This window comes from Urocampus carinirostris, chromosome 9 (genome assembly GCF_059441175.1).
Source record: "Urocampus carinirostris isolate Australia breed hairy pipefish chromosome 9, RoL_Ucar_1.0, whole genome shotgun sequence".
NCBI classification, from domain to species: Eukaryota; Metazoa; Chordata; class Actinopteri; order Syngnathiformes; family Syngnathidae; genus Urocampus; species Urocampus carinirostris.
In genome coordinates this window covers 35679391-35701880 of record NC_142357.1, presented here as the reverse complement: position 1 = coordinate 35701880, position 22490 = coordinate 35679391, and the positions used below count along the sequence as shown (strand labels likewise).

At 38.7% G+C, this 22490-nt stretch overlaps 1 protein-coding gene across 3 annotated transcripts in view; it reads left to right on the top strand.

Moving 5' to 3' along the window:
• Positions 1–22232, top strand: part of pcdh19 (protocadherin 19) — a 164559-nt gene extending 142327 nt beyond the window's left edge. For all 3 annotated transcript variants that reach the window (XM_088343593.1, XM_088343594.1, XM_088343592.1), the window contains one exon: positions 17495–22232. In XM_088343593.1, coding sequence (XP_088199719.1) covers positions 17495–18054 — 560 coding nt within the window. In that variant the 3' untranslated portion in view covers positions 18055–22232. The remainder of the gene's footprint in view (positions 1–17494) is intronic.
• The last annotated feature ends 258 nt before the right edge of the window (positions 22233–22490 follow it).

The following is a 22490-nucleotide window of genomic DNA, read 5'->3' as shown; positions in this document are numbered from 1 at the left end:
TTTGTAATAGTTTGAACATACATGACATTTATATGACACTTTATTCTTGCAAACATGTTGGCACATGGTCTAAATTCACTGTATTGTACTCTTGCAGTTTTCACCATACTAAGAGAACAACAATAAGAGACTTAAAGTCTCAGTAACAGATCCTCTGTAGTCTTTCTTTGGTGTTTTAGTTGGTATCATATCGATGATACTCCAGCACAAATTCAAATTCCTGTGTAATTTGGGGTTTTTAGGTGTGCTTTAGTTTGTAAAATTTTTGACATTTTTTAATAAAAGAAGCAAGCATTTTTGTTTTTCTTGTGTCCTTTTTTTCACCAAACACAAGACTCGATCAATACTGTCCGAATTTGACTTTTTGAAGCTCCATCGTACCCCTTCCTCTTAAAGGTAAGGATAAAAGGTAATGGGAGAGGTCGGCTGTTAAGTTTAATGGCAGACAGGAAAGTCTCAGTGGGGCTTTATTTAATGATGTGCCTCTTCTCATGCAGGTCTCGTTAAAGACGAGGCCAAAAATGCATGAAGAGGACAAGCCCCGAGTACTGCAGTATCCCCTCCCTCGGTTAACTTTAAGACCCCCACCCTTTGTCTAAGATCCGCGGGCTTTTGTGTGCTGTGTGCACCTACTCGCCTCGTGTTAGCATCAGAGAATAAATAAAGCCGGCTTGACCTCACAATTCCTTGACATAGGTTTGACTACAGAATGGGGGGTTGGGTGGTTTATTACCGCTCAGCAACCTTCTTCCACTTAGGACTGAAACTAACCAAACTGACTATTTTAATACTAAACGTGTCACCGATTATTGAAACAATAGGTCGAAAAATTGGATAATAATTCTTTTTTTCTTAAATTTAGCATTACATTCATTTTTATGTATTTGGAAAATTATAAAAATGCAAAAAAGTGAGTAAAATGAAAAATGGACAAACTGCGGATTCGTACGTTAGTTTGGTAAAATTAAGTGGGCTCAGTGCTCGGTCAGTAAGTCAGTAAAGACATACATTCATGAATAAACCTCTGTCCATTTGTAGGGACAGGCAATTTCAAATCTAGCAATTTTTTTTCCTGTAAACGAAGAAATGGCTCATTCACAGCAGTAGAACAGTGAATAAAACAAATTACGTGCATTTTGTAAAGTAAACTGCAAAGTCTGTAAAAAAGTACCTAACCATTCTCAACGGTTTTAACAACTGATGTTAGTTGTTTTTAACGTTCTAACCACTGACATTTGTCCTTTAGACCTTATGTATTCAATTTCATATATGTTTGTCAGGCACAGTGTGGCATATCGCTCAAGCTACAGTACTCAACTTTGTGACATACTGTTTTTTGGGGGGAAATATAAAATACAATGCATGTCATTAAAACCGTACTGGCTTGAACGTTAATGGAATCTTACTGAGGCAAGTCTGACTCTGGTTCTACTCTCCAACTGTTCTTTTAATGTTTGTGCGTCACCGTTCTACTGCCATGATATTCAAGGTTTGCTTTGCAAACTTTGCGTCTTTTTTTCCCCCTATCCGGCCTTAATTGAACGGGTAGCGAATGTCAGGAATTTTATCTTTGACACCTGCCACTTTCACTATGCAGCTCCCCCTACTCTTTCTTTCCGACCATGCACCACCCATCAAATCCTCCACCCCCCCATAAGGACATTTGCGTGTCACAGCTCAGCATGTTATCATGAGTGGGCGCACGCAGGGAAATCCAATTACTTCCACTGTGTCAGACCCCTGCCATCATCCTTATGTATGTAACTCAAATTAAAAAAGATGTGCCTATTAGCATCCCTCATCCCCCAGGGGCCATTGTGGCCCCCTCACTCCAGATTTCTTGCAGAAGTTTTTTTCCTAGCGATGAATGACAGGAATTAATGCTAAGGCTATTGATTGTAATTCATTTTACCTCATATACTGTGCATCAAAGATCCATTCTCGCTAGGCTGCTATTGGGGGCTGTAGATGTGAAAGATCCATTTTCGATCTATTGACATTGGACTGCTTATAGAAACGAAAGTTCCATATTAGCCAGTTTGCTTTAGATGGTTATTGAACATTCTAGCTAAGCTGCTATAGAAATGAAAGAATGATTCTAGCTAGGTGGCTTCAGACAGCTATAGACATCTAAGATCAGTTTTAGCTAAACCTCAATATATGGCTATATATGTCAAATACACGTTCTTGCTAGGCTGCAAAGGACGGCTACTGATGTGAAAGATCCATTTTCTCTATTTCTATTGACTCGTATCGGCATGGAAGTTCAATTTTAGTTAGTTTGCAATTGATGGCTGTAAGCCTCCGATACATTTTCGGTTGGCTGTCATTGATGGCTATAGATCAATTGTAGCAAAGCTGCCATAGTTGGTTATGGATGTCAAAGATCCATTTTAACTAGTCTGTCATATAGGGCTTCAGATGTCAAATAATAATTTTAGATAGGCAGCTATAGATGATGACTATGTCAAAGATCCATTTTACTAGGCTGTCATTGATACATATAGAAATCAAAGAATACTTATTGCTAGGCTGCTATAGATGACTTTAGATTTCAAAAATGCATTTTAGTTAAGCTGCTATAAATAGCAACAGACATCAAATAATTATTTTAGCTGGACTGCTATGGATGACTATAGATGTCAAATATCAGTTTTGCCAAGGCTTTCACAGATGGCTTTAGACATCCAAGGATAATTTTCGCTTGGCCCTCCATAGATGTCATGGAATCATTTTAGCTAGGTTGCTATGGACGGCTATAGATGTAAAAGGTAAAATGTTGCTGTTGTCATTGATGGCCATGGACGTGAAATAATCATTTTAGCTCATTTTTGGGAAAAAAGATTTTAACTGCTCATGTTCTATCATTATTTAATTCACAGCTGGGACACAGTAATGCTTTGTGAATACTATATTTTATAGAGTAAAAGACACTGGGGACAAGAGTAAAACGTTATAAAAAATAATAAAATTAGTTTTCTTTTTAATATTTTGGATATATAATCTTTACTATTTTTTAAAACATTTTTATTGGTGGGCCGGATTAAAAAGCCTGAATGTGGTCTTTGTGGTAGTGCTAAATAAAATGATTTGGTTTACAACTAAATAAATATAGACATCCAGCTTAGCTAGGCTCTCTCTTGTAGCTAGCTGGAGGCAATCATTCAAGATATAACCCACGCAAAAAGTACAAAGAAACAAGATAAAAATATAAAATGAAACCAATGTATAGTAATACCTCAGTACTTGAACGATGCTATTCAAACAAATTTGTATTTGACCCGACTATTTTAAGTTATTTTTGCTCGGTTATTGAACAAATAAAACATACCTCGAATCGACCTGAACACAGCCATGGCTGAGGGAGATGAGCAACCACCTTGATTGAGTACCGAGGTTTCACCGTATACACGAAAAATGCTAAACTAGCTATCACCATAAAAATGTACGTACAAAGTATCACATAAACCTGGGAAATCAAATCGATTACCGACAACAAAATACGATTTGTATGACTGAACATGACTAAATCTGTTTCCACTAGACTGGGACAGTTCGCTGACTTGCAACAATTCTTTGAAAAAGAAGGCACCAGCGCGATTCTAACTCATTGTACGGCGTTCTTTTCACAGAGCTCCAGCTGCCCCTCATACTTCATACCGCCACTCACCGTATTACAATGTCCTACTTCTAGAGGTTGTTAAATTTACCTCGGAGAGACTTTTTCAAGGGAAGGGGGGAAGGAATGAAAAAGACGGAAGGTAGAGTGGGAAATGAGAGAGCGGCGGGTACCTCACCGGGGCTCGGTGACAAGATAAAATGGAATATTAAACACATAGGCCTGCCTGACACAAAGTGAATGTGACTGAATGAGAAGGCACATTGTATTAATTATGGAAGGCCTTTTTTTTAAGGTGAGTCGGAAGCAGAGACAGATGAATAGAATTGGCTCCAATATTTGCTGCGCAGTTTGATTGTGAAGTCCTGATACATTTACTGGCATTAGTGATTTTTTTTTTCCAGTTTAAAGAACGGTAGAACCCTGGCATTTGACATGAACCTGTGATCTGTGATAGAGATTGCAACGTGAAATTTCCTTATAGCAGGGGATAGAAACCTACAGTTATTGGTTCTGACCCCCCTGGTACCCTATATAAAAACATTACAAAAACACTTTATGTGTGATATACGTGCATTTGATTGAATAACATTATCAAGAAATATTTCTGTAAAGAAACATTTGAATTACCCTTGGTTTGACATGACTTGAGTTGGTGAAGTGAATAGCAGATGGATGCGAAGGGGGGAGGAGTCAGCAGATTAAAAATAAAATAATGATTTTGAAATGTCAATTTGCACAGATAGTTTTGCCATTAGAAGATCTTCCTACTTTAATTGCTTCCTTATTTTTAATAATTATCGTTGTTTTGTGACTGCCATGCAACTTGGCGGTTGTACCACTTTATGTGCTTTCTTCATATATCTTGATAATTGGAGTCTCTTGTTTTTCCACAGTCATCACATTTTTGGTTCTCCCTTATCACTTTAATCCTCGGGACCCATCGGGAATAAATGCAGTACCAAAAAATACAGTGTACAGTAAGCCCTCATTTTTTTCGGGGGTTGCGTTAAAAAAAAAAAAACGTAATTGGCAATATCCGTAAAATTAAAGCTTTATTATTTTACAGTTATTATACAATTACATATTCTCATACACTGAAACCAAAGAACAAACCATTTTTACAGGTTTTGTTCAACAACAATAAAGTACCGTATACATGTTTTGTTTTATACCCTTAACTATACTGTCAAAAGCCAATCAGAATGCATAATGTACAACTAGAACGAGGGAATACTGTACACAAAACCCTTAACTGATTAAAGATGGAGAAAGGCATTTTGGGAGGTTATTCAGCCAATAGCATAACAGTATTTTCATGACGCCGTGCAAAAACCAGTTGTAGACTATAATTTTATGATGTCGACCAGACTCGGACAGCTATTTTGGAGATGTAACTTGTCATACTTCTGAAAACTGCAAAGTTTGAATTTTAATGTTTTAGGGTATGAGGAATAATGTTGTGTAGATGTCTTATAGTGGGGGAAAAGCCATATGAGGTGAAAAACTCTTATTCCACACTATAATGTGAAAACATTGTACGGTGGGGATACCATTTCCGGGCGGGGTCTCCTGTATTTTTACTGGTAAGAAAACAAAACAGAGATGACATCTACATTATTTTGAAAAAGCTAAGCCTGTACAGCAGATGGTCTACACTATGTAAAGTTATATCCAAGAAACACACATTAGAAGGCGCCTGCCCACGTATCACAACAAAAACCATATCTTTTGTACTTCCCACACCGCTTCAATAGCCAACGGTCCTTTCTTTGAACGTAACAATGATATAATGATTTATTAACAGCACGTCCATTGTTGGGCGTTTGTTCCACCCACCCGTTGGCCATACACAGCTGTTAAACAGCTGCTGTTTGTACCGATTTAGACGCCGGTGCATTGTTTGTTTGGTAATTCATCCCTCACATCGGAACCTGCCGGCTCGCGATCGCCGGCGGACAAGGTCGAAACCCGTTCGGCTGGTCTCAGACGGCCGTCGAGTGCAGCTGTAGGACGGCATGTAGATACCGGAATTAAGTTGAAGTGACATTTTAATAGCCGAGGGGAGGGCGCGGCAAGTGACAAGCTGTCAGACGTTCTGCCGCGTGATGGATTCTACGGTGAATCGGTTCTTCATAAATTGACTGGCGCTAACGTGCGAATCGGGAACCCCCCGGCTTGGCCGCACGAGGAGCTAACAAGACCGCCCGGTGATTCCAATTTCTTTCACAATTAAAAGTCCACCCGACAGACTTTTAAGCGAAAATGAGAAGAATTTTGGATGAGGGATGGATTTAATTACGGCGATGTATGTCAGACGACTGAGCTGATGAGATGAAAGGGGAGGACAGGAGGAGGAGGAGATGTATAAAGGATGGCGGGGGAGCAGCGACGGATGAATCTAGCGGGTGTTTCGGTGCTGGTGGGTTCAACTTTATATGAGGGAAGCAGACGGAGAGTACCAGATGCCAAGAGGAGAGTGATGGCTTGCCCGGCATAGTAAGGGTGCTCCTCTACTGTTTGTAAAAACAAGACCATCACACTCCATCTTGCCACTCCCGCCGGAGCCCCAGCCTGCGGGCTGATTTATGGCGCTAGCACTGAATTGGCTCGCCGGGATGACAGCAAGGGCCAGACTCTCTTGGGTGAGTGGTGGATGAAGCCTTCTGTCCTAGACCGAAGCAGCCGGAGAACTTGTTCCACCGGGGTGACTACAAGGGAGTAGGTACTGGACTCCCTTGGAAAACTGGTCACCACTCACTTCTACTTATGCCCCTGCGGAGTCAACCGAATTGCTTTCTTTCCGCTTCCGCGGCAAAAGCTTCATCAAAGGCCCTGTAGTAACAATTTGGATTTAATCAATCTTTGCCGTGTGGCTGCCAGGACGGAAAATTAATACGAAGTGCAATTACCAAACAGCCGTTTCACTGTCAAAGATTTAACGAAGCGCCCGGGATGAGAGCGGCGAGTGGATGCTGTCGAGCGGCAGAATTATAACCGTTCCGTACCCCTTTCATTGAGACATGGCAGTGAACGTCGGCTACCCTGGCGTCCTCGTGACAATCGAGGGTGTCCCGAGACACGTTCTCTAAAATGATTTAGGGATTCAGTGCAGCTTTGAATAACGACACGACAGGGTGAAGCTGGTCCCTGAGTATTCGACGATTTGGGAATGAAATGTGTTCGAAGTTGCAAACGATAAAAAAAAAAAAACACTAGATAATGTATAATGTATAACCAGGGCACAGGTGGACCGAAGATACGAGTTCAAGTGTTCGATCTATCCGAGTAAAGTATTAGATCTTTTTTGTGATTCCTGGATGAAAATAGATGCCAGCATTAATGAGACAAGCGAGACGAGAGTATTCAACGAAAAGAAAATGTGTTTGGGATTGCAAACTGTCAAATAAATTCCAGAAACTATAATAATTTGGAACCATGACAAGGGTGGACTAGCGATATGGATTAGTTTCAACTAATAGATGTTTCATGTGACTCCCAGTTGAAAATAGGCACCAGTAATGTATAATGAGACAATAGAGTGGAGTTGGTCCCCGAGTAGTCAATAATTTGGAAGGAGAATGTGTTTGGAACTGTAAACCGTGAAATAAAAACGCTGAATACCATATAAAAACGTATACCCACGGCACCGGTAGACCGATGATATGGATCGAGTTCAATCTTTCATGTGACTCCGGTTAAAAATTGAATCCTCTAAAAACAAGATAACCCGGTAAAGTTGATGCCTAGAGTATTGAATAATTGTCCGTGATTCCAAAACTAAAATACAAAATAGATTTTAAAATAAAACACCAGATACTGTAGAGAAATGTATAACCGTTCCATTACTTGGTTGATGATGTGGATAAAGTCCAAGTGTAGCATGTTTCATGGGCACCAGTAAAGTAAAGAGACAAGAGGGTGAATTTGGTCCCAGAGTATTCAACAATTTGAGAAAAAAAGGCCTCCAAAAATGCGAACCGTCAAATAAAAACACAAGATACTGTATAATAATATATAACCACAGCACTGGTGAATGGACGATATGGATGTAGTTCAAGAATGAGCACTTTGATGTGACTCATGGTCAAAAATTGACAGCTCGAAAAATGACACATTCGGCTAAAGTCAGTGCTAGAGTATAGAAAGGAAAATGTGTTCGAAAATGCAAACAGTCTTGTAAAATCCCTAGATAGTGTAGTAATAATGTATAACCATGGATGATATGGTTCAGGTATCAAATTTTTCATGTAATTAAAGTTGAAAATTGACACCAGTCAAATGAATTTTAATCTAACCTTTATTTAACAAGGTGAAGTATCCATTGAGTTTAAATCCTCTTCCACAAGACAGCTGTATCACATAAGATCCGTCAGACAGGACAAGAAATGAGAACAATTAAAAAAAGGAATCAATAAAACGGAGGGATTATTTGGACAGTAACAAGTGAAAAACTTAAATCCTTTGTTAACTCTAAGAAAAAGCGGAAGGGTTCCAATGAAATGTGTTCTGAGCCACAGATCGTCAATGCCTTTTATCGGTTTCACTTGAAACACGAGGGACTGAGAGATGTAACATTGTATTTCATTGGAAGGTGTAATTATTTGCAGTTCTCCCAGCAGGGTTCAAGCCATTAGTCTCATGTCCATTCTTGTTGTTGCTCTTTCTGGGCATCTGTGCTATGCATTTTGTGACCCCGTTTAAAAAAGGGTGTGGTTGGTATGAATGGAAAAGCAACTCCTGACTCCTGACACAGTCTTAGGTTATTGGGTCTGTAAGTCTTATAAGTCACCTTCTAACATCAACCCCACTTTCTACCATATTCAAGTCCTACCTCTAAATAGACTCAATGTCTCCTGTGACACGGCTGACAAATTTAATCTCTCAACCGATAAAAGATTTGCGAGCTTCTTGGTAATTAATGCGGCTTCCGCCGACTATTTCCCCCATTTTTTTTTCCATAGCCCGAAGCCATTTCAAAAGCACAAAAAGCCTTTGGGGCACAAAGAGAAACACACAAGTTGTATGCTTCCCACTTAGCAGCGTATGCATTTGCAGAGAATGTTTTTTTGTAAACCCCCGGTTCCTTCGGTTCCTTTGGGGTCTTTTAGGAGAGCAAACCGGGGCTTTAAATGGCATTGTTGTGAAAGCCAAGTAGCATTAACACTCGCACATCCTGCCTATGCGTGAAGCTTCGTAAAACGCAGATGTCGTCCTGAAAAGAGCTACAGGCATGTTTAAAGAGGCAACATTTAAATATAAAAGTCACCTCTGACAAAGTACATTTTTATCCTATTCCCACCTCTAAACAAACTAATACGGAAGACTGAAACAAAGATGGTGATACTGTACAATTTGTTAAGCTGTTAAAAAAAAAATCGAAAACTTCATAAGGGTTTTTGTGTACGTTCCAGTACTTTATTTAATGAAAAGTGTGCAACTTTGAATCATATTTCCTGTAGCGGTTTATTTTAAGACAAAAGTTAGTTTTTAAACTGAACTGATTTTTATTGCACATCGTGATAATTGATCATCGCCTCTTTAAGTTCCATTTTCACGGACAGGCATAAACAAACGCTCTATGCACACATTTGCTCCAGACCAATACATATACCATTCTTATTGGTATCTACAATAATTTTCTGTTTGAAAATGTGATATATGTTTTACTAATACGGCATTTATGAAATGACAATTTAACTTTACTGTAATTTCTGATTAGCTGATATTGGTATGTGCTCCTTTATTTACAAAACTGCTGACATTGGTAAGTCTTTTAAAACAGAGACTAACCGGCACAAGACAGAAAAATATACATCGGACCATTATGCAGTATTCATATCTTATTTATTGACTTATTTTGGAATGTTGTTACCTTATTTTTCTATTGCTCTATTGTTACAAACTAGGCCAGTTTCAAAGCACTACCGTGTAAATATTTTTGTCTATTTATCCTGACATTCTTATCATCTTAACTTTTCTTCCTATTTCCTTATTACATGTTTATACTGGAGTGTGAAGTCTGATCAGGTTGTAAAACATGTTATTTTAATGTTATTATACATGTATTTTACATGTATTATACATATATTTGTCATTATATACATGTTATTATAACACTATATTTGCTTACAATTATAAGACAAACCTAATTCTGTAATCCATATTTATCCATTCCTGGTTGAGAGTATAACCTGAACATAATGGACTAGAAAATATTTGAAACAAGAGAACATGAGTACAACCTAAAAGGAACAACAATTTCTAAAAAGCGAAATTTCAGAACAACTAAGTATCCTGTTGTTTCTAAATCAGGGAATCAGTTGATGGAACAATCATACTATAAAAAACAATGAAACCTCTTCCAAACACAGCTCTAACAAAATCTGTATTAACAGAAATGTCAAATTGATTTCAAAATTTTGACTAGTTCCTCCTTTCGCTTATTAAATTCTGAGTCTCGCTCTGTCAGATGAAAACGTCTTCCCGGAAAGGCGATTCGAGAAATCTTTCTGCCCCTACAAGCCGGGCACTAAATTTGCGCATTGTCTCTTGTCATACATTTTGAGGTGATGTTTTGTGGCTAATGGAGAGAAGTGGGGCGAGGAAAAAAAAATCATGAAAAGCCTGAAAATCCCCTCTGCGGGGAATAGGAAAGTGAAGCGTTTGCTGTCACTAGGCCCGATCTGAATGTTGTCTCTATAAATGTGTTGAAACATGAAGGAACAAACCTGCCATATGTAAAAATAAATTTATAAATATACTTATAAATAAATGAACACATAAATTAATGCAATTTATGCATTTTGTAATCTATTTCAGTACTTATTTTTTCATACATTTTATGTATTTAGTTGTGTATTTGTGTGACAACAAAATGTTATTCAAATGAGGAGTTGGCTTAGTGGCCTAAGCTTTTCACCTCTTCCCTATTGGTTGATCAGTTATGAAGAAAAGCATTGCGGTTGATCTGTGCACTCATCGATAAACCAATAGGTGAAAAGCTCAGCCAGTTTGACCTGCTCATTCAATTGTTGTGACTAAATACACGACAAGAATATATTGCGAAATACACGACAAAATACACAACAAAAATTCACGAAAAAGAATGACAAAATCAACGACAAAACAGACATAATACATGAAAAAACAAACGACAAAACAATTGAAAAAAAATCACTTCAAAATAAATCACAAAATAAATGACGAACAACATAGCGAAATGCACTACAAAATAAATAAAAAAACATATAAAACAATCGACAAAACAAATGGCAATGTACACAACAAACAAGACAAAATAAATGACAAAATAAATGACAAAATACAAGACAAACTACATGGAAAAACACGACAAAATGAACAACAAAAAAAGACAAAATACACAAAAAAAAGACTTCACAAAACACAGTAAAGTACAACAAAATACACGACCAAACATGGAAACAATCGACCAAACACATGATGAATTGAATACCAAAATAAAAAGATAACAAAATGCATAACTGTGTATGGATGGATTGCATTTGTCATACGTGGCATAAATTTGTAGGTATTAATGGGCGGTACGGATGGTTAGCGCCCAGCCCCACAGTGCAGAGTTTCAGGGTTCAAGTCCAGCTACCGCAATCTCCCCTTGTGGAGTTTGCATGTACTCCCTGTGCCTCTGTGGGTTTCCTCCAGGCTCTCCAATCTCACCTTCCTCTCACATCCCCAAACCATGCTTCTCAGGTTAATTGGCCCGTTCAAATTGTCCCTAGGTGGGAATGAGTGAGTGAGTTGTTTGTCCCTGTGTGCCCTGCTACTGGCTGGCAACCAGTTGATGGTTTCCCCTGCCCACTGCCTGTAGATAACTGGGACGGGCTGCGGCATCCCCGCGAGCCTACTGAGGATAAGCGAGCAGATAATGGATGGATGCATAATGTATTTAGAAAAGTATGGAGAAAAGTTCTCCATACGAAATGTCGGGTGGTCACTCGGAAGTCATAAACTAAAACTTTTCTAGGAAGGATGACACACTTTTGTCACTTTGCTATCACAGTTTGATATACCCCAAAGGGAACCCGAAACGGTGCTGTGATAAATCACTTTACGGGGATAATGTTGGCCACTATGGTCTCCAAACTCCTTTTTTTTGCGTTCCCCACTTTACACTGACACGTTTTGTTGTGGCCGCATCGCGCTCGTCGTGTGATAATACATGCTCGGCACCTGACAGGCGGACGTGTTGACGTCCGCTTTATGAAAGAGAATAATTAAGAGCAATTTACACCTTGATATGTCATACTCGCGGCTAAAACGGAGCGATCACTTTCCTTTGATACGCCACTTTTCTCATCCGCCGTCACGGCCTTTGAAATTAAACCCTGGCACATCAAACTGCTTCGAACAAATCTATGGGAGTGTTTGAAAATAATTTTTTGACAGGGAGAACAAAAAAAGCTACTCAGTCAACAGGTAATGGAAAAGTCGTCAGTCTTTTGACTGGGTTTCTTTAAACCAAAGACAAGGTTATTATGTTATATTTGAACACTTTGGTAGAGGTATTATGTATGCAACTGCACCTTTAACATGTGTACTTGGGGTGGTTGGATGGGTGATACTGGTAATTTTAGTATCTATCCAATCCAAGGGAATACATGGTAGCATCGATTGATACCGATCAGACGAGATTCGCATGGTACCTGAGTATTAACACATAATTCTATAGCAGTCATCAATGTGCCTTGTCCCCTTTAAATAACCAATAAATGAAATGAGATGATAGGATCCGAAACACAATATTGCTGAAGTAAAACTTTTGGGTCCATTTTCCAGTTCAATTTGATGTGATCAGTGTCATTAACTGGTTTGGATGTAAAGCACTATAAAATCGGTGTTTTGATGTGTTTTTGATTGAAAAAAGTAAGAATGTTGGTGAGATTTCGATTCCCTTTTGTTTGAATGATTATTATTTTTCATCTGGTAAATTTGAAATTATATTCTTTGGTATCTCCCCAAAAGACTATTCAATATATCTCTAGATATATTTCAAAATGAAATTGATTGTTTGGGTAGAAATGATTTCTCTGTACAAACTGAATTTTGTGATACCCCTGTTACATTTATTTACATACTGTTTTAACCCGTCCACCACGTAACTCTAGAGTTCGTCACAAGGTACAAGTATTTAAGACAAATTATTGATACACACAAACCAGAACCTCAAATTGATTGAGTCCTATATATGAATCCATTTGAACGTGAGGGTTCAAGGTCTTACCCACTTAAAAATTAACATCATTCAACGAAACCACCCACAACTCCCCTGTTTTCCAAGCTTATTAAAGACAATTGTGATCTGAGATCTTAGGAATCAACATCTATTGTTTCTTTTGAGACTTTTGCCTCTGATTAGGTTTTTTTATGTTCTGATTGGATCTGTAAGCGAAACAACATCCCTGCCTTGGTGCTCTTAAGTCGCCTTGATTGGCAGCAATTCCAATCAGCTTACATGCTAATGTATGAGTGCATGTTGAGAAGTAAAAAAACATTTCTCATTCCTGAAAGTTTTGAAGTATTTACGACCTCGTCATACTCCTAAGAGGAAAAATATATATTTATTGCAATGCTAAAAGATTGGAATTTCTGACCTGGTTTACAATAGTTAACTAGATTTCCTAATTTTTACAAGGATAGTTCTTCTTTTAAACCTGATTTTGTCTGGCTTTTTTCCCTGTTTTTAGTCGTTCTGGAATACTATTATTTTATTTTCTTATTCTAGTATTTGTCGTAAGGACAATTTAAAAATATATAAATCAAAGGAGTGAAATGCTTTTCTAAAAATAAATGAATAGTGAACAAGCATCTGTTGCTTCGGAACAGGAAAAGAATACTTTTGGAGGTAGAGCATTTGTATTTAATAAAGGCACTCATGTGCAGGGGTTTTTTTCAGTCAAAGGCATATGAATCATCTGTCCTTGAAACTCGTATAGACCCATATTGAAACCGTCGACAAAATTTCAATGGCAATCCAGAGTACTATACAGAATGTAGGTTACACATTCCCTCCATTCATTTTTATGTCAGGAAATCAGCAACTATGGTGTTCATAGTTTTCAAATTAAGGGAAATTGTTGGGTGAAATAATCTCTAAACACATTGAGAGAAGAAATCCAAAATGGCAGTAAAATGTGAAACTAACAGCAATATCACGACTTTAGACAAAAGGATTTTTTTTCCACATAAATAATACAGTAGTTTAATTTTCTTATCATGATATGCAAAAAACAATTCAGTTAAAATGCAATTTTCAGGAGCTTAAGTTCTGGCAATTTATTGAATAGTAAATTTTAAAAATGTGAAAAGCATAAGAAAATATAAGACGATTTAGTTTTCGCAGTTCCCTGCTTTGCGAATTTTCGCTGCGCATTGCGTTCTGCATTATGATTAGCTAAACAGTCACCCTGCCCCTTTTCTGCTTGTGTGTAAATAACATTTTGGTCTACATACATAAAACAGTTGATTGAACCTGTAATTAAGGTTTGTTCTTTGATTTTAACGTACAATCGAGTTTTAAAGAAATTAAGGTTTCTATTTCACATATTTTTACTATTGCGGGTCCTTTTTGGAACGCAATTTCTGCAAAAAACAATGGATTACTGTACTCTCTATTAATTGCAGAGTAATTGCACCTCTTTATTCAATTATACTGCATTGAACCCAAGATAGCTTTAAGAATAAGCTAAAGCTATAACATCAGCAGATTGTAAAAAAATCTATTGGCGATAATTTGATTCTCACCAAAACTGCAGTGTCACGCTTTTTTAAACTATGAACTTCTTTTTCCGGTAACATATCAACTCCGCAAGCTAGTAATATAGATTTTTTTCCTGCACATTCCCAGGATGTCAGTTTGATAGGACAGTAACGTAAGGTGGGGAAGCGATCTTGTCTCTAGTAAACTGCCACAGCATCTCCAATCTTCAGCTATCGATCGCCGAGCCGCTGCGAGAAACGGCGGAAGAAAAACAGATCATTAATGATTTTAATTAGATGATCTGTCAAACTGCGATTGCCACGAGTAAGCGTATGGATTTAGGTCGATTGCGAAAAGACACACCGTCTCCCTCTGAACTCCCGTCTCGTCACCTCCGGTCTAGTGAAACTTAAATCAGAACACTAAGAGAAAAGAAAAAAAAATGCCAGGCTGGCCCACTGAAGACCTGTCATTTATAACCGGTCTCAATCATTTTTAAAAGTGGTAGCGCGGCTCCCATTTTGTAATCAATCTTGAGAGATAACTCGAGCTGCAGGCGGTAGTGTGTGACACCTTGGTGTTGAAGAGCTAGAAGTCCTTCCCTTTTTTTCAAAGATAAACAGAATGAGAGAGTGCGTCACTGCAGACAAATCTCATATTCACTACAGGGTAAAACATCATTTCGTATTTATGAGTCGGCGCCAGATGACAGGCGCTGAGAAAAGGGAGGAACACCGGGGCGACAACACCGGAACCTGTCTCGTTGAAATCTGATTGCGCCGCTTCAAGTGCGTTCTGATCAAGTCGCCCACAGAAAAATTATCACGCAAAGAGGGTAAAATGGATTTGAATAAGGAAATATGAATTAATTAATGTCCTTAATGTAATCTGAAGTTGGCAAATGTTCTTGCAAGACTTGTTTAGCTTGCTGTAGAAGTAGTACGATTTTAATCCTAGAATAAGCAGTAACCGTAATCCATTCAGAATTGGTGTTCAACAACCCATTTTTTTCCCACAGGAATTAATTCTTACATTTAGTGTACCTGAATTCCGGACTATAAGCCGCTACTTTTTTCCCTAACTTTCAACCCTGCGGCTTATTCAGTGATGCGGCCAATTTATGTAATTTTTCTAACGGCCGCTAGTGGCGCTCGAGTGTTGCTACCATTAACTGCCCTGTCAAAGCTATATTATTATTATTGAAGCTTTAAAAACTCTCTCGGTATACCGTCTTTCTTTGTAAATATGTGTAACCCATGTATGATATGTATTTGCATCTGTATATTTTTGTAATGGATGTATTTGTATTTATTTTAGACACTTATTCTGATATGTTTTGCACGGATGAACAAAAAATGACGGGCGGAACAAACGCGGGGTGCCGAGTTTAAGTGGGGACCGCTAAAGGTGAGGGACAGACAAGGAAAGAAGAGGGGGTAAAAAGTTGGTTAAAGAAAAAGGATTTGCCTGAGTAAATGTGTTCATCTGATATATTTTTCCGACCCTTACCTTTGGAAATACACACTTTTTTCCTCAGATAACTTTCAACGGGACCTGGACTATGCAGGTCTGCATCAAACCTTAAGTACCGGTATCATTTTCTGTTCATTTTGCCGGCTGGGATTTTTAGACTGTGGACTTTGACGAAGGACATTTAGTTTCAATCGCGGGACTTGAAGTCGGGTTTGGGTTAATTTTGTGTTTGTGTTACATGTTTGAATTTGGGCGCATGCGGCTTATATACAGGTGCGGCTTGTGTATGTACAAAATCGGTTTTCCTCTTAAAATGTGGTGGGTGGGGCTTATAATCAGGTGCGCTCTATATCTAATTTACGGTACTTATTTTAATATCTTCCTGAGCATTCCAAAATACACTAAAATATGTACCTAAACTATTATAAATTCCCTGAATATTGAAAGAATAGGTACTTAAACAACAAATTATTTTAATTGTGTACACAATAAAGATTAAACATGATAAAGATACAAATATAAAACACTTTAAAACCATTGACTGTACCTTTGAGCAACGGTTCAATAGCAGACACTTATAAACCATTCTTGCATCCTACATCAAATTCCATCTTAAACTTAATTGTTATTCTCACTCTTTTCCTGTTTTCCTACCTCACATCACTTACTTTCATGGGAGCCAATATTATTGGCAAAAAAGTCAATAGAAAGCACTAAATCACAGTAAATTATCAACACGTATCATAGGGCCTGAAGATTTCTCTTGAAATTATGGTAACAGACCAGGCTAGAGTAGCCAAGCTGGCTGCTCCTATCACTTGATGCTGTGTTCGGTTTTGTTCGAGTTATCGGTTTTTTTGTACGAATACCGAAGCTAAAATTAATATAATATATCGGTTGAATATTAATTTATTCGTTTACATAGTCATTTGAAGAACGAGGTATCAACATTTAGATATATTATTATCAATACATCCTTAAGTTGAGGTATGATGTTAGCAAATTCTCGCTAGAGAATTCTTTAGCTCATTGTAGTATGTTTTTCTCATTTTTATCCTAAAATTCTAGGAGGAATATTGCAGTGTATTGAGTGAACACTTGTTAATCACTGGGCTTACATTCCAAATAAAAACCGTTTTATACATTGAAACCAAAGAACAAAAGCCTAAGTCCCAGCCTCTGATGTCATTTTCACTCACAAATATTTCTCAAAATGGCTAGCCCCAGTTATGAATAAAATGTAAGTTTTGCTTCTTAAATCACATCCTATAAACACGTTGCCTTTACGATTGTGAGGGTCTGTAAAGCGTGTTATCGTTGAGAAATCCTTTTTGCTTGACCGATTCAACTCATTCAATGCCTTTGATAGCTAAACACGTCAAGACTTCCATTGTGAGCTGTAGTACTCAGATGGCTTTGGACTACATTTGAGTCAATGGGTTCCCACAGACTTCCTATGGGAGCATTACTCAATGCAGCCACCAGATGGCTTCAGACTTAAGAATATTACACTGACGTCTTAAGCCATCAATTGCAGTGAATGACTTAACAATAATCTGTAATCATGAAATATTTTGGACCTGTATCACGACATAAAAAATTGCAGCCTTCTGTTTTCGCCACTCAAACAATTTTAACAATTGCCTCCCTCCTCTTTTTTCCAGGTGGCGAACCTGCCGAAGGCTTCCACTGCCAAGACGAGTGCCGCATCCTAGGCCACTCTGACCGCTGCTGGATGCCCCGAGTACCCCTTCCGGCTCGCGTCAAGTCACCCGAACACGGCCGCAACGTCATCGCGCTGTCCATCGAGGCCACCACAGTAGACATGCCCCACTACGAGGACGGCGCCTCCAAGAGGACTTTTGCCACCTTCGGCAAGGACGGCCCAGAGGACCCCGAGCGCGGCGAAGTCAAGCTCAAGCGGACTCACGAGCCTCATGTTTGCAGCCCCAAAGCTAACGGCGGCGCCGTTCGTGAATCCGGCAACGGCCGGGAAGCCGCCAGTCCCCTCACCTCCCCCGTCCACCTGAAGAGCCCCGTCTCCAAGCCTAACTACAACACACTGAAATGCCGCGACGCAGAGCGCATCGCTAACCACAGCCTGCTCCGGCAACCGGAGGGCAAAGACAGCGAGCCGTCAGTGCGGGAATTCAACACTCTCCTGCACGACGGTCGTGACAAAGAGTCTCCTGGCAGCAAGCGCTTGAAGGACATTGTGCTCTAGTGGAACTGGTGTTTAAAAACACACGGTATATCCTGCAATAGCTGCGTGTCACTCAAGAAAATGCCCGGTCGGCGGACTAAACCGGGCACGTCCATTTGCGGTATGCAATATTCAAGAGTGTGCTGCAGCTCGTCGTGTGCTCATGCCAAGGTAGTGGACGTGGCTTTGTTGTAGTACTTTGCTTTCTGATTTGTTTATTTTTAGTTTTCTACGAGCACTGAGTGGACAGGCAAGGTTACTGTTGACCGCAAGGACACGGCAAGGAAGAAACAGGTGTCCGGCGCAGTGACGTGCAGTCAGGGGAGACAGGTGAGGCACGGCCTCAGATATTGTCGCACACTACTTTTATGCGCTCGACACAACTCACTCCCTGAAAAATAATTTGAAAATAAAAACGTGCTTGTTTAAAACAGGAGATGGCAAACCTTTACCAAAACGGAAATTTAATGCAATTGTTGAAACGGTTTATTAATGCACAGACTTAGTCACGCTTCAAGATAACACAGGTGTTGACTCAAGTCAATATTTATTGTTGTTTGAATTTGAAAAAACGGTATGTATATTTCTTTGAAACATTCCTTTTTAAATCGTTTTTGAAACAGTAAATTTTGATTTAAAGAAGTTCTGAAATCTAACTGATTTTGTTAAAAAACATTCTATCTTTGCAGTGTTAAAGGGACACTAATATTTGACCACTCGGTGTCGCTGTGTAGAGTAATGCAACTGAAAACGAGTGCTACTAAGTAGAAGGTAGATTACAAACTCCCTGAACTAAGTCAGCTCCCTCTAGGTGAGCCTCGTGTTTTATGAAAATTAATAAAAAATGATTGACCTACGAGTATTTAAAAGAAAATACATATATATAATAGTTTGTATTTTTTATTAATATTTTATTCAAAATTGTTGCGTTTTTTGTTTTGTTTTTTTTTTTGTTTTTTTTTTACCTCTATAAGGCGCAAAATAAAACACAATGTCCCTTCTTTATCATTTAACAACACAATTTTTGGCTTTTTACATCATTTTATGAAAACTATTTATACAGGTACATAACATATTACGGGGCTGAACATCTGTAGATGGACAGTGAGGCATGCAATTTCCTTGCCTCATGGCAGAGGGCGATAGTGAAAGGATTCTCATTCTGCGAACACCTCAGCCCCTCACGATAGAATTTGAGATAGTGTTAGCGAGCTTATAGCAAGTCAAGCCATCAAGTAATTGTTTTTCTCGTCGGACAGGGTTGTTTTTTTGTTTTTGTTTTTCAGAAAGGAGGATTAGCGCTCTATCGATGTTTTTATTCAAAACGAGCAGTATGTGTATTAATGTGCTGAGCATCTGCAGATGCAGAATGAGGCACATGGTTTTGCTTGCCTCAAAGGGCGATGGTGAGACCAAGATTCTGATTTGGCGCACACTTCAGGTGCAAACAATAGGATTGGTCGGAGTATTAACAGGGTAACAGCAAATCACTAATTGTTTCCTCGTCGGATTACCTATCTATTTATGTTTCTATTCATGTAATGAAGAAGATGTAGGTTATTTATTTGTAAATCTGACTGTGGCTCACCTTACACAAACCTCACCGCACGTCACTGGTCGGAAACAGCCAATGCGCCTGACACCCTTAAACAGTTATGCCTTTTTCCATGACTCAATATTTGCCTTCTTTCGGTTCTCGCAGTACATCTGGAGCCACCGAAAATCCGCCCTTTGTATAGTGAGTTTCGTCAAGTGTACCTAACAGGCACCTAGTACTCCTCTTAAAAATATAAGCGCCCGTGTTTTCCGGGGAAAACGGTAACCCGGCCAACCACGTTGGCACCCATGCCTGCTGCTACCAGGATTTTATTTCGCATCTGCAAAGACAGACCCTGGCGTCTTTTCAGTACCCCGTCAGATGGAGCAAAGTGAACTTCTTGGGAAGAACAAAAAACTGGATTTAAAACAGACTTCTTCGATTTCACACGTGGTCGCACGAAGTCGCATATGCGACCGGCAACCTTGATTGTAGCCAACGGAGCGCAAGTCGGGACTCTGTGCTCCGTGGAGTGTTGTACCTTTGTTTTCTGACTTTCGACTATGGGGCTAGGATAGAAGGGATTCGTCACTCTCGTCTTGCTACGTGCGACTCTGTATAGAGTTAATTATTATCATTTTTATTAACCTGTTGTTATGTGACAATCCCTTTAATGTTTTGTTTCAGCCAGAAAAAAAATAAACATCGGTGTGCAACAGAAGCTACGGTAGCGTTTGTAACACAAAAACGGAGGGAAAAAAATACTTATGCCAAAATATATTTTCTAGATAATTTAAAAATGTATAATGAGAATATTTAATGCTGTGTAGTTATTCTATGAGTAAGTTATACTTGAAATTAACTTTTTTCTTTTTTTTTTTTTTTTTTTTGCTTTTGTATTGAAGCGTTTTTTTGGGGATCTATTTTATTTTTTAATGTGTTACCCCTGGCAACTGTTGACTTGCAGTCTACCTTGTTGTAAAGTTTCTTATTGGTCGGTTCTTGTGCCATCAAGTTTCTGTGTGGACATTGAGAAAACATAAAAAAGAAAAAAAAAATCTAAATAGGAAAAAAAAAAAAAAAGAAAAAAAGGGATTTCAGCACCAACCTTAGTGTGTCCGTCCCATGAGCATTAGAGCGAGAGAGAAGAAAACCAAATAACCATGAACTGATACAGTGCTTAGCGAAAGGATTGGCCCTCCAATATTTGTTTTGGTCATATTGCCACATTTCAGGTTTTAAACTCAAAGTAAACTGAAAATAGATTCTTAGATTCAACAACATGTGAGACAATTGTGAGGTGGAACCAATTTATTTCAACATTTTACAATATATTTACGACAAACAAACTGAAAAGTAGGTGTTGCAAAATATTTTGCACATCAACCTGAAAACACCATCCCCACTATCAAACATGGTGGTGGCAACATCATGCTCTAGGGTTGGTTTTGTTCACAGCGACTCGGAAGATTGTTAGAGTTGATGAGAAGATAGATGGAGCCAAATACCGGAAGATTTTGGCAGAAAATTATTCTCAGTCTGTAAGAGACTTAAAAAATGAAGCACAGGTTCACCTTCCAAAAGGATAACGATGCTAAACATAAGCAAAATTGAATTGAATGGTTTAAAACTAACATCGGTTTGCTTTTATTACTGTTAAGCACTTTTGTTCTCTAAAAGGATTGTTGTAAAGAGCTTTAACATTAAAGTATATTTACAATTAACAATACAAATGTGTTGGAATGGCCAAACCAAAGTCCAGACCTTAAACCTATTGATTAATTGTCAAAAGATCTAAAAACTGCTGTGCACAAACGATTACCGTCAAATTTTAAGTAACTTGAGCTTGTTTTGTAAGGAGGAATGGGTAAATATTTGTTTTCAAGATGTGCAAAACTTAGAGAACCCAAAAATGTGTTTCTGAGATCGTAGCAAAGGGAAGTTGAAGTACAACCTCAAAATAGGGTAATATTTCCGCAATACCTACTTTTAATGTTTTAATAGTCATGTTTATTTGTATAGCCTTTAATCATAATCTCAAAGAGCTGCACAGACCACAGATTATTGCAAAGCACAGACTATTGCCACACCATACCCTGATCTAAAACCTACATGAGGGCAAGGAAAAACTGAAAAACCTCAACATGAGGAAACCTTAAGAAGGGAGTTGAATAAGTTTGGTTTCTTTTCATGATTGGATCTCACATGTTGTTGATTCTTAGACAATATTCTCAATTTTTTTTATATATATTTAAGTTTGAAGCATGGAATATGGCAAGATGTCAAAATGCTCTTGAGGGGGTTGGGTAATCTGCAAGGCGCTGCAATTGAGGCTCCACCTGACCAAATCGAGCTTTTATATTTTCCAATCTTTCACCGTCACGGATTTCACGCGACTTTTCGACGGGGAAGCCCCGCCCCCTACGAGCAGCAGTCCAAAGCACACGGGCGATGGTGTTCTATGTTGCTTTTGCAGTAAACTATGTACAATGTGGATCGTGTGACTGAAAGTGGACAGACTGCATACGAAAAAAAAAAACAAAAAACAACCTAGATCTTGTAACTGAATGTTTTGCTGGTCTCACCCTCGGCTTCTGGCAAAATCCACATCAGAATAATCACTGAATGTATACAGCAGCTTATAATTAAACTATTAAATGTGTTTTGTCTGCTTCGATTGATCTTCCCTGCATGCACAGTCCGGAATTGAATCTGCTCATTAGGGAAAACAATGTCCGAGGATTTTTGGGCCCGACAAAGCTTTGATTCACATCAAGGGAAACGATAGTGGAAGTAGCTCAACGTCTGATGTGGTGGCGAGACGAAAGCGATACATGGATTTTTTTATTTATTTTTTTGCATCCCCGACCGACTGTGATCCATAGAACCCTGACTGCGAGTATCAAAGGAGTTTACTCTG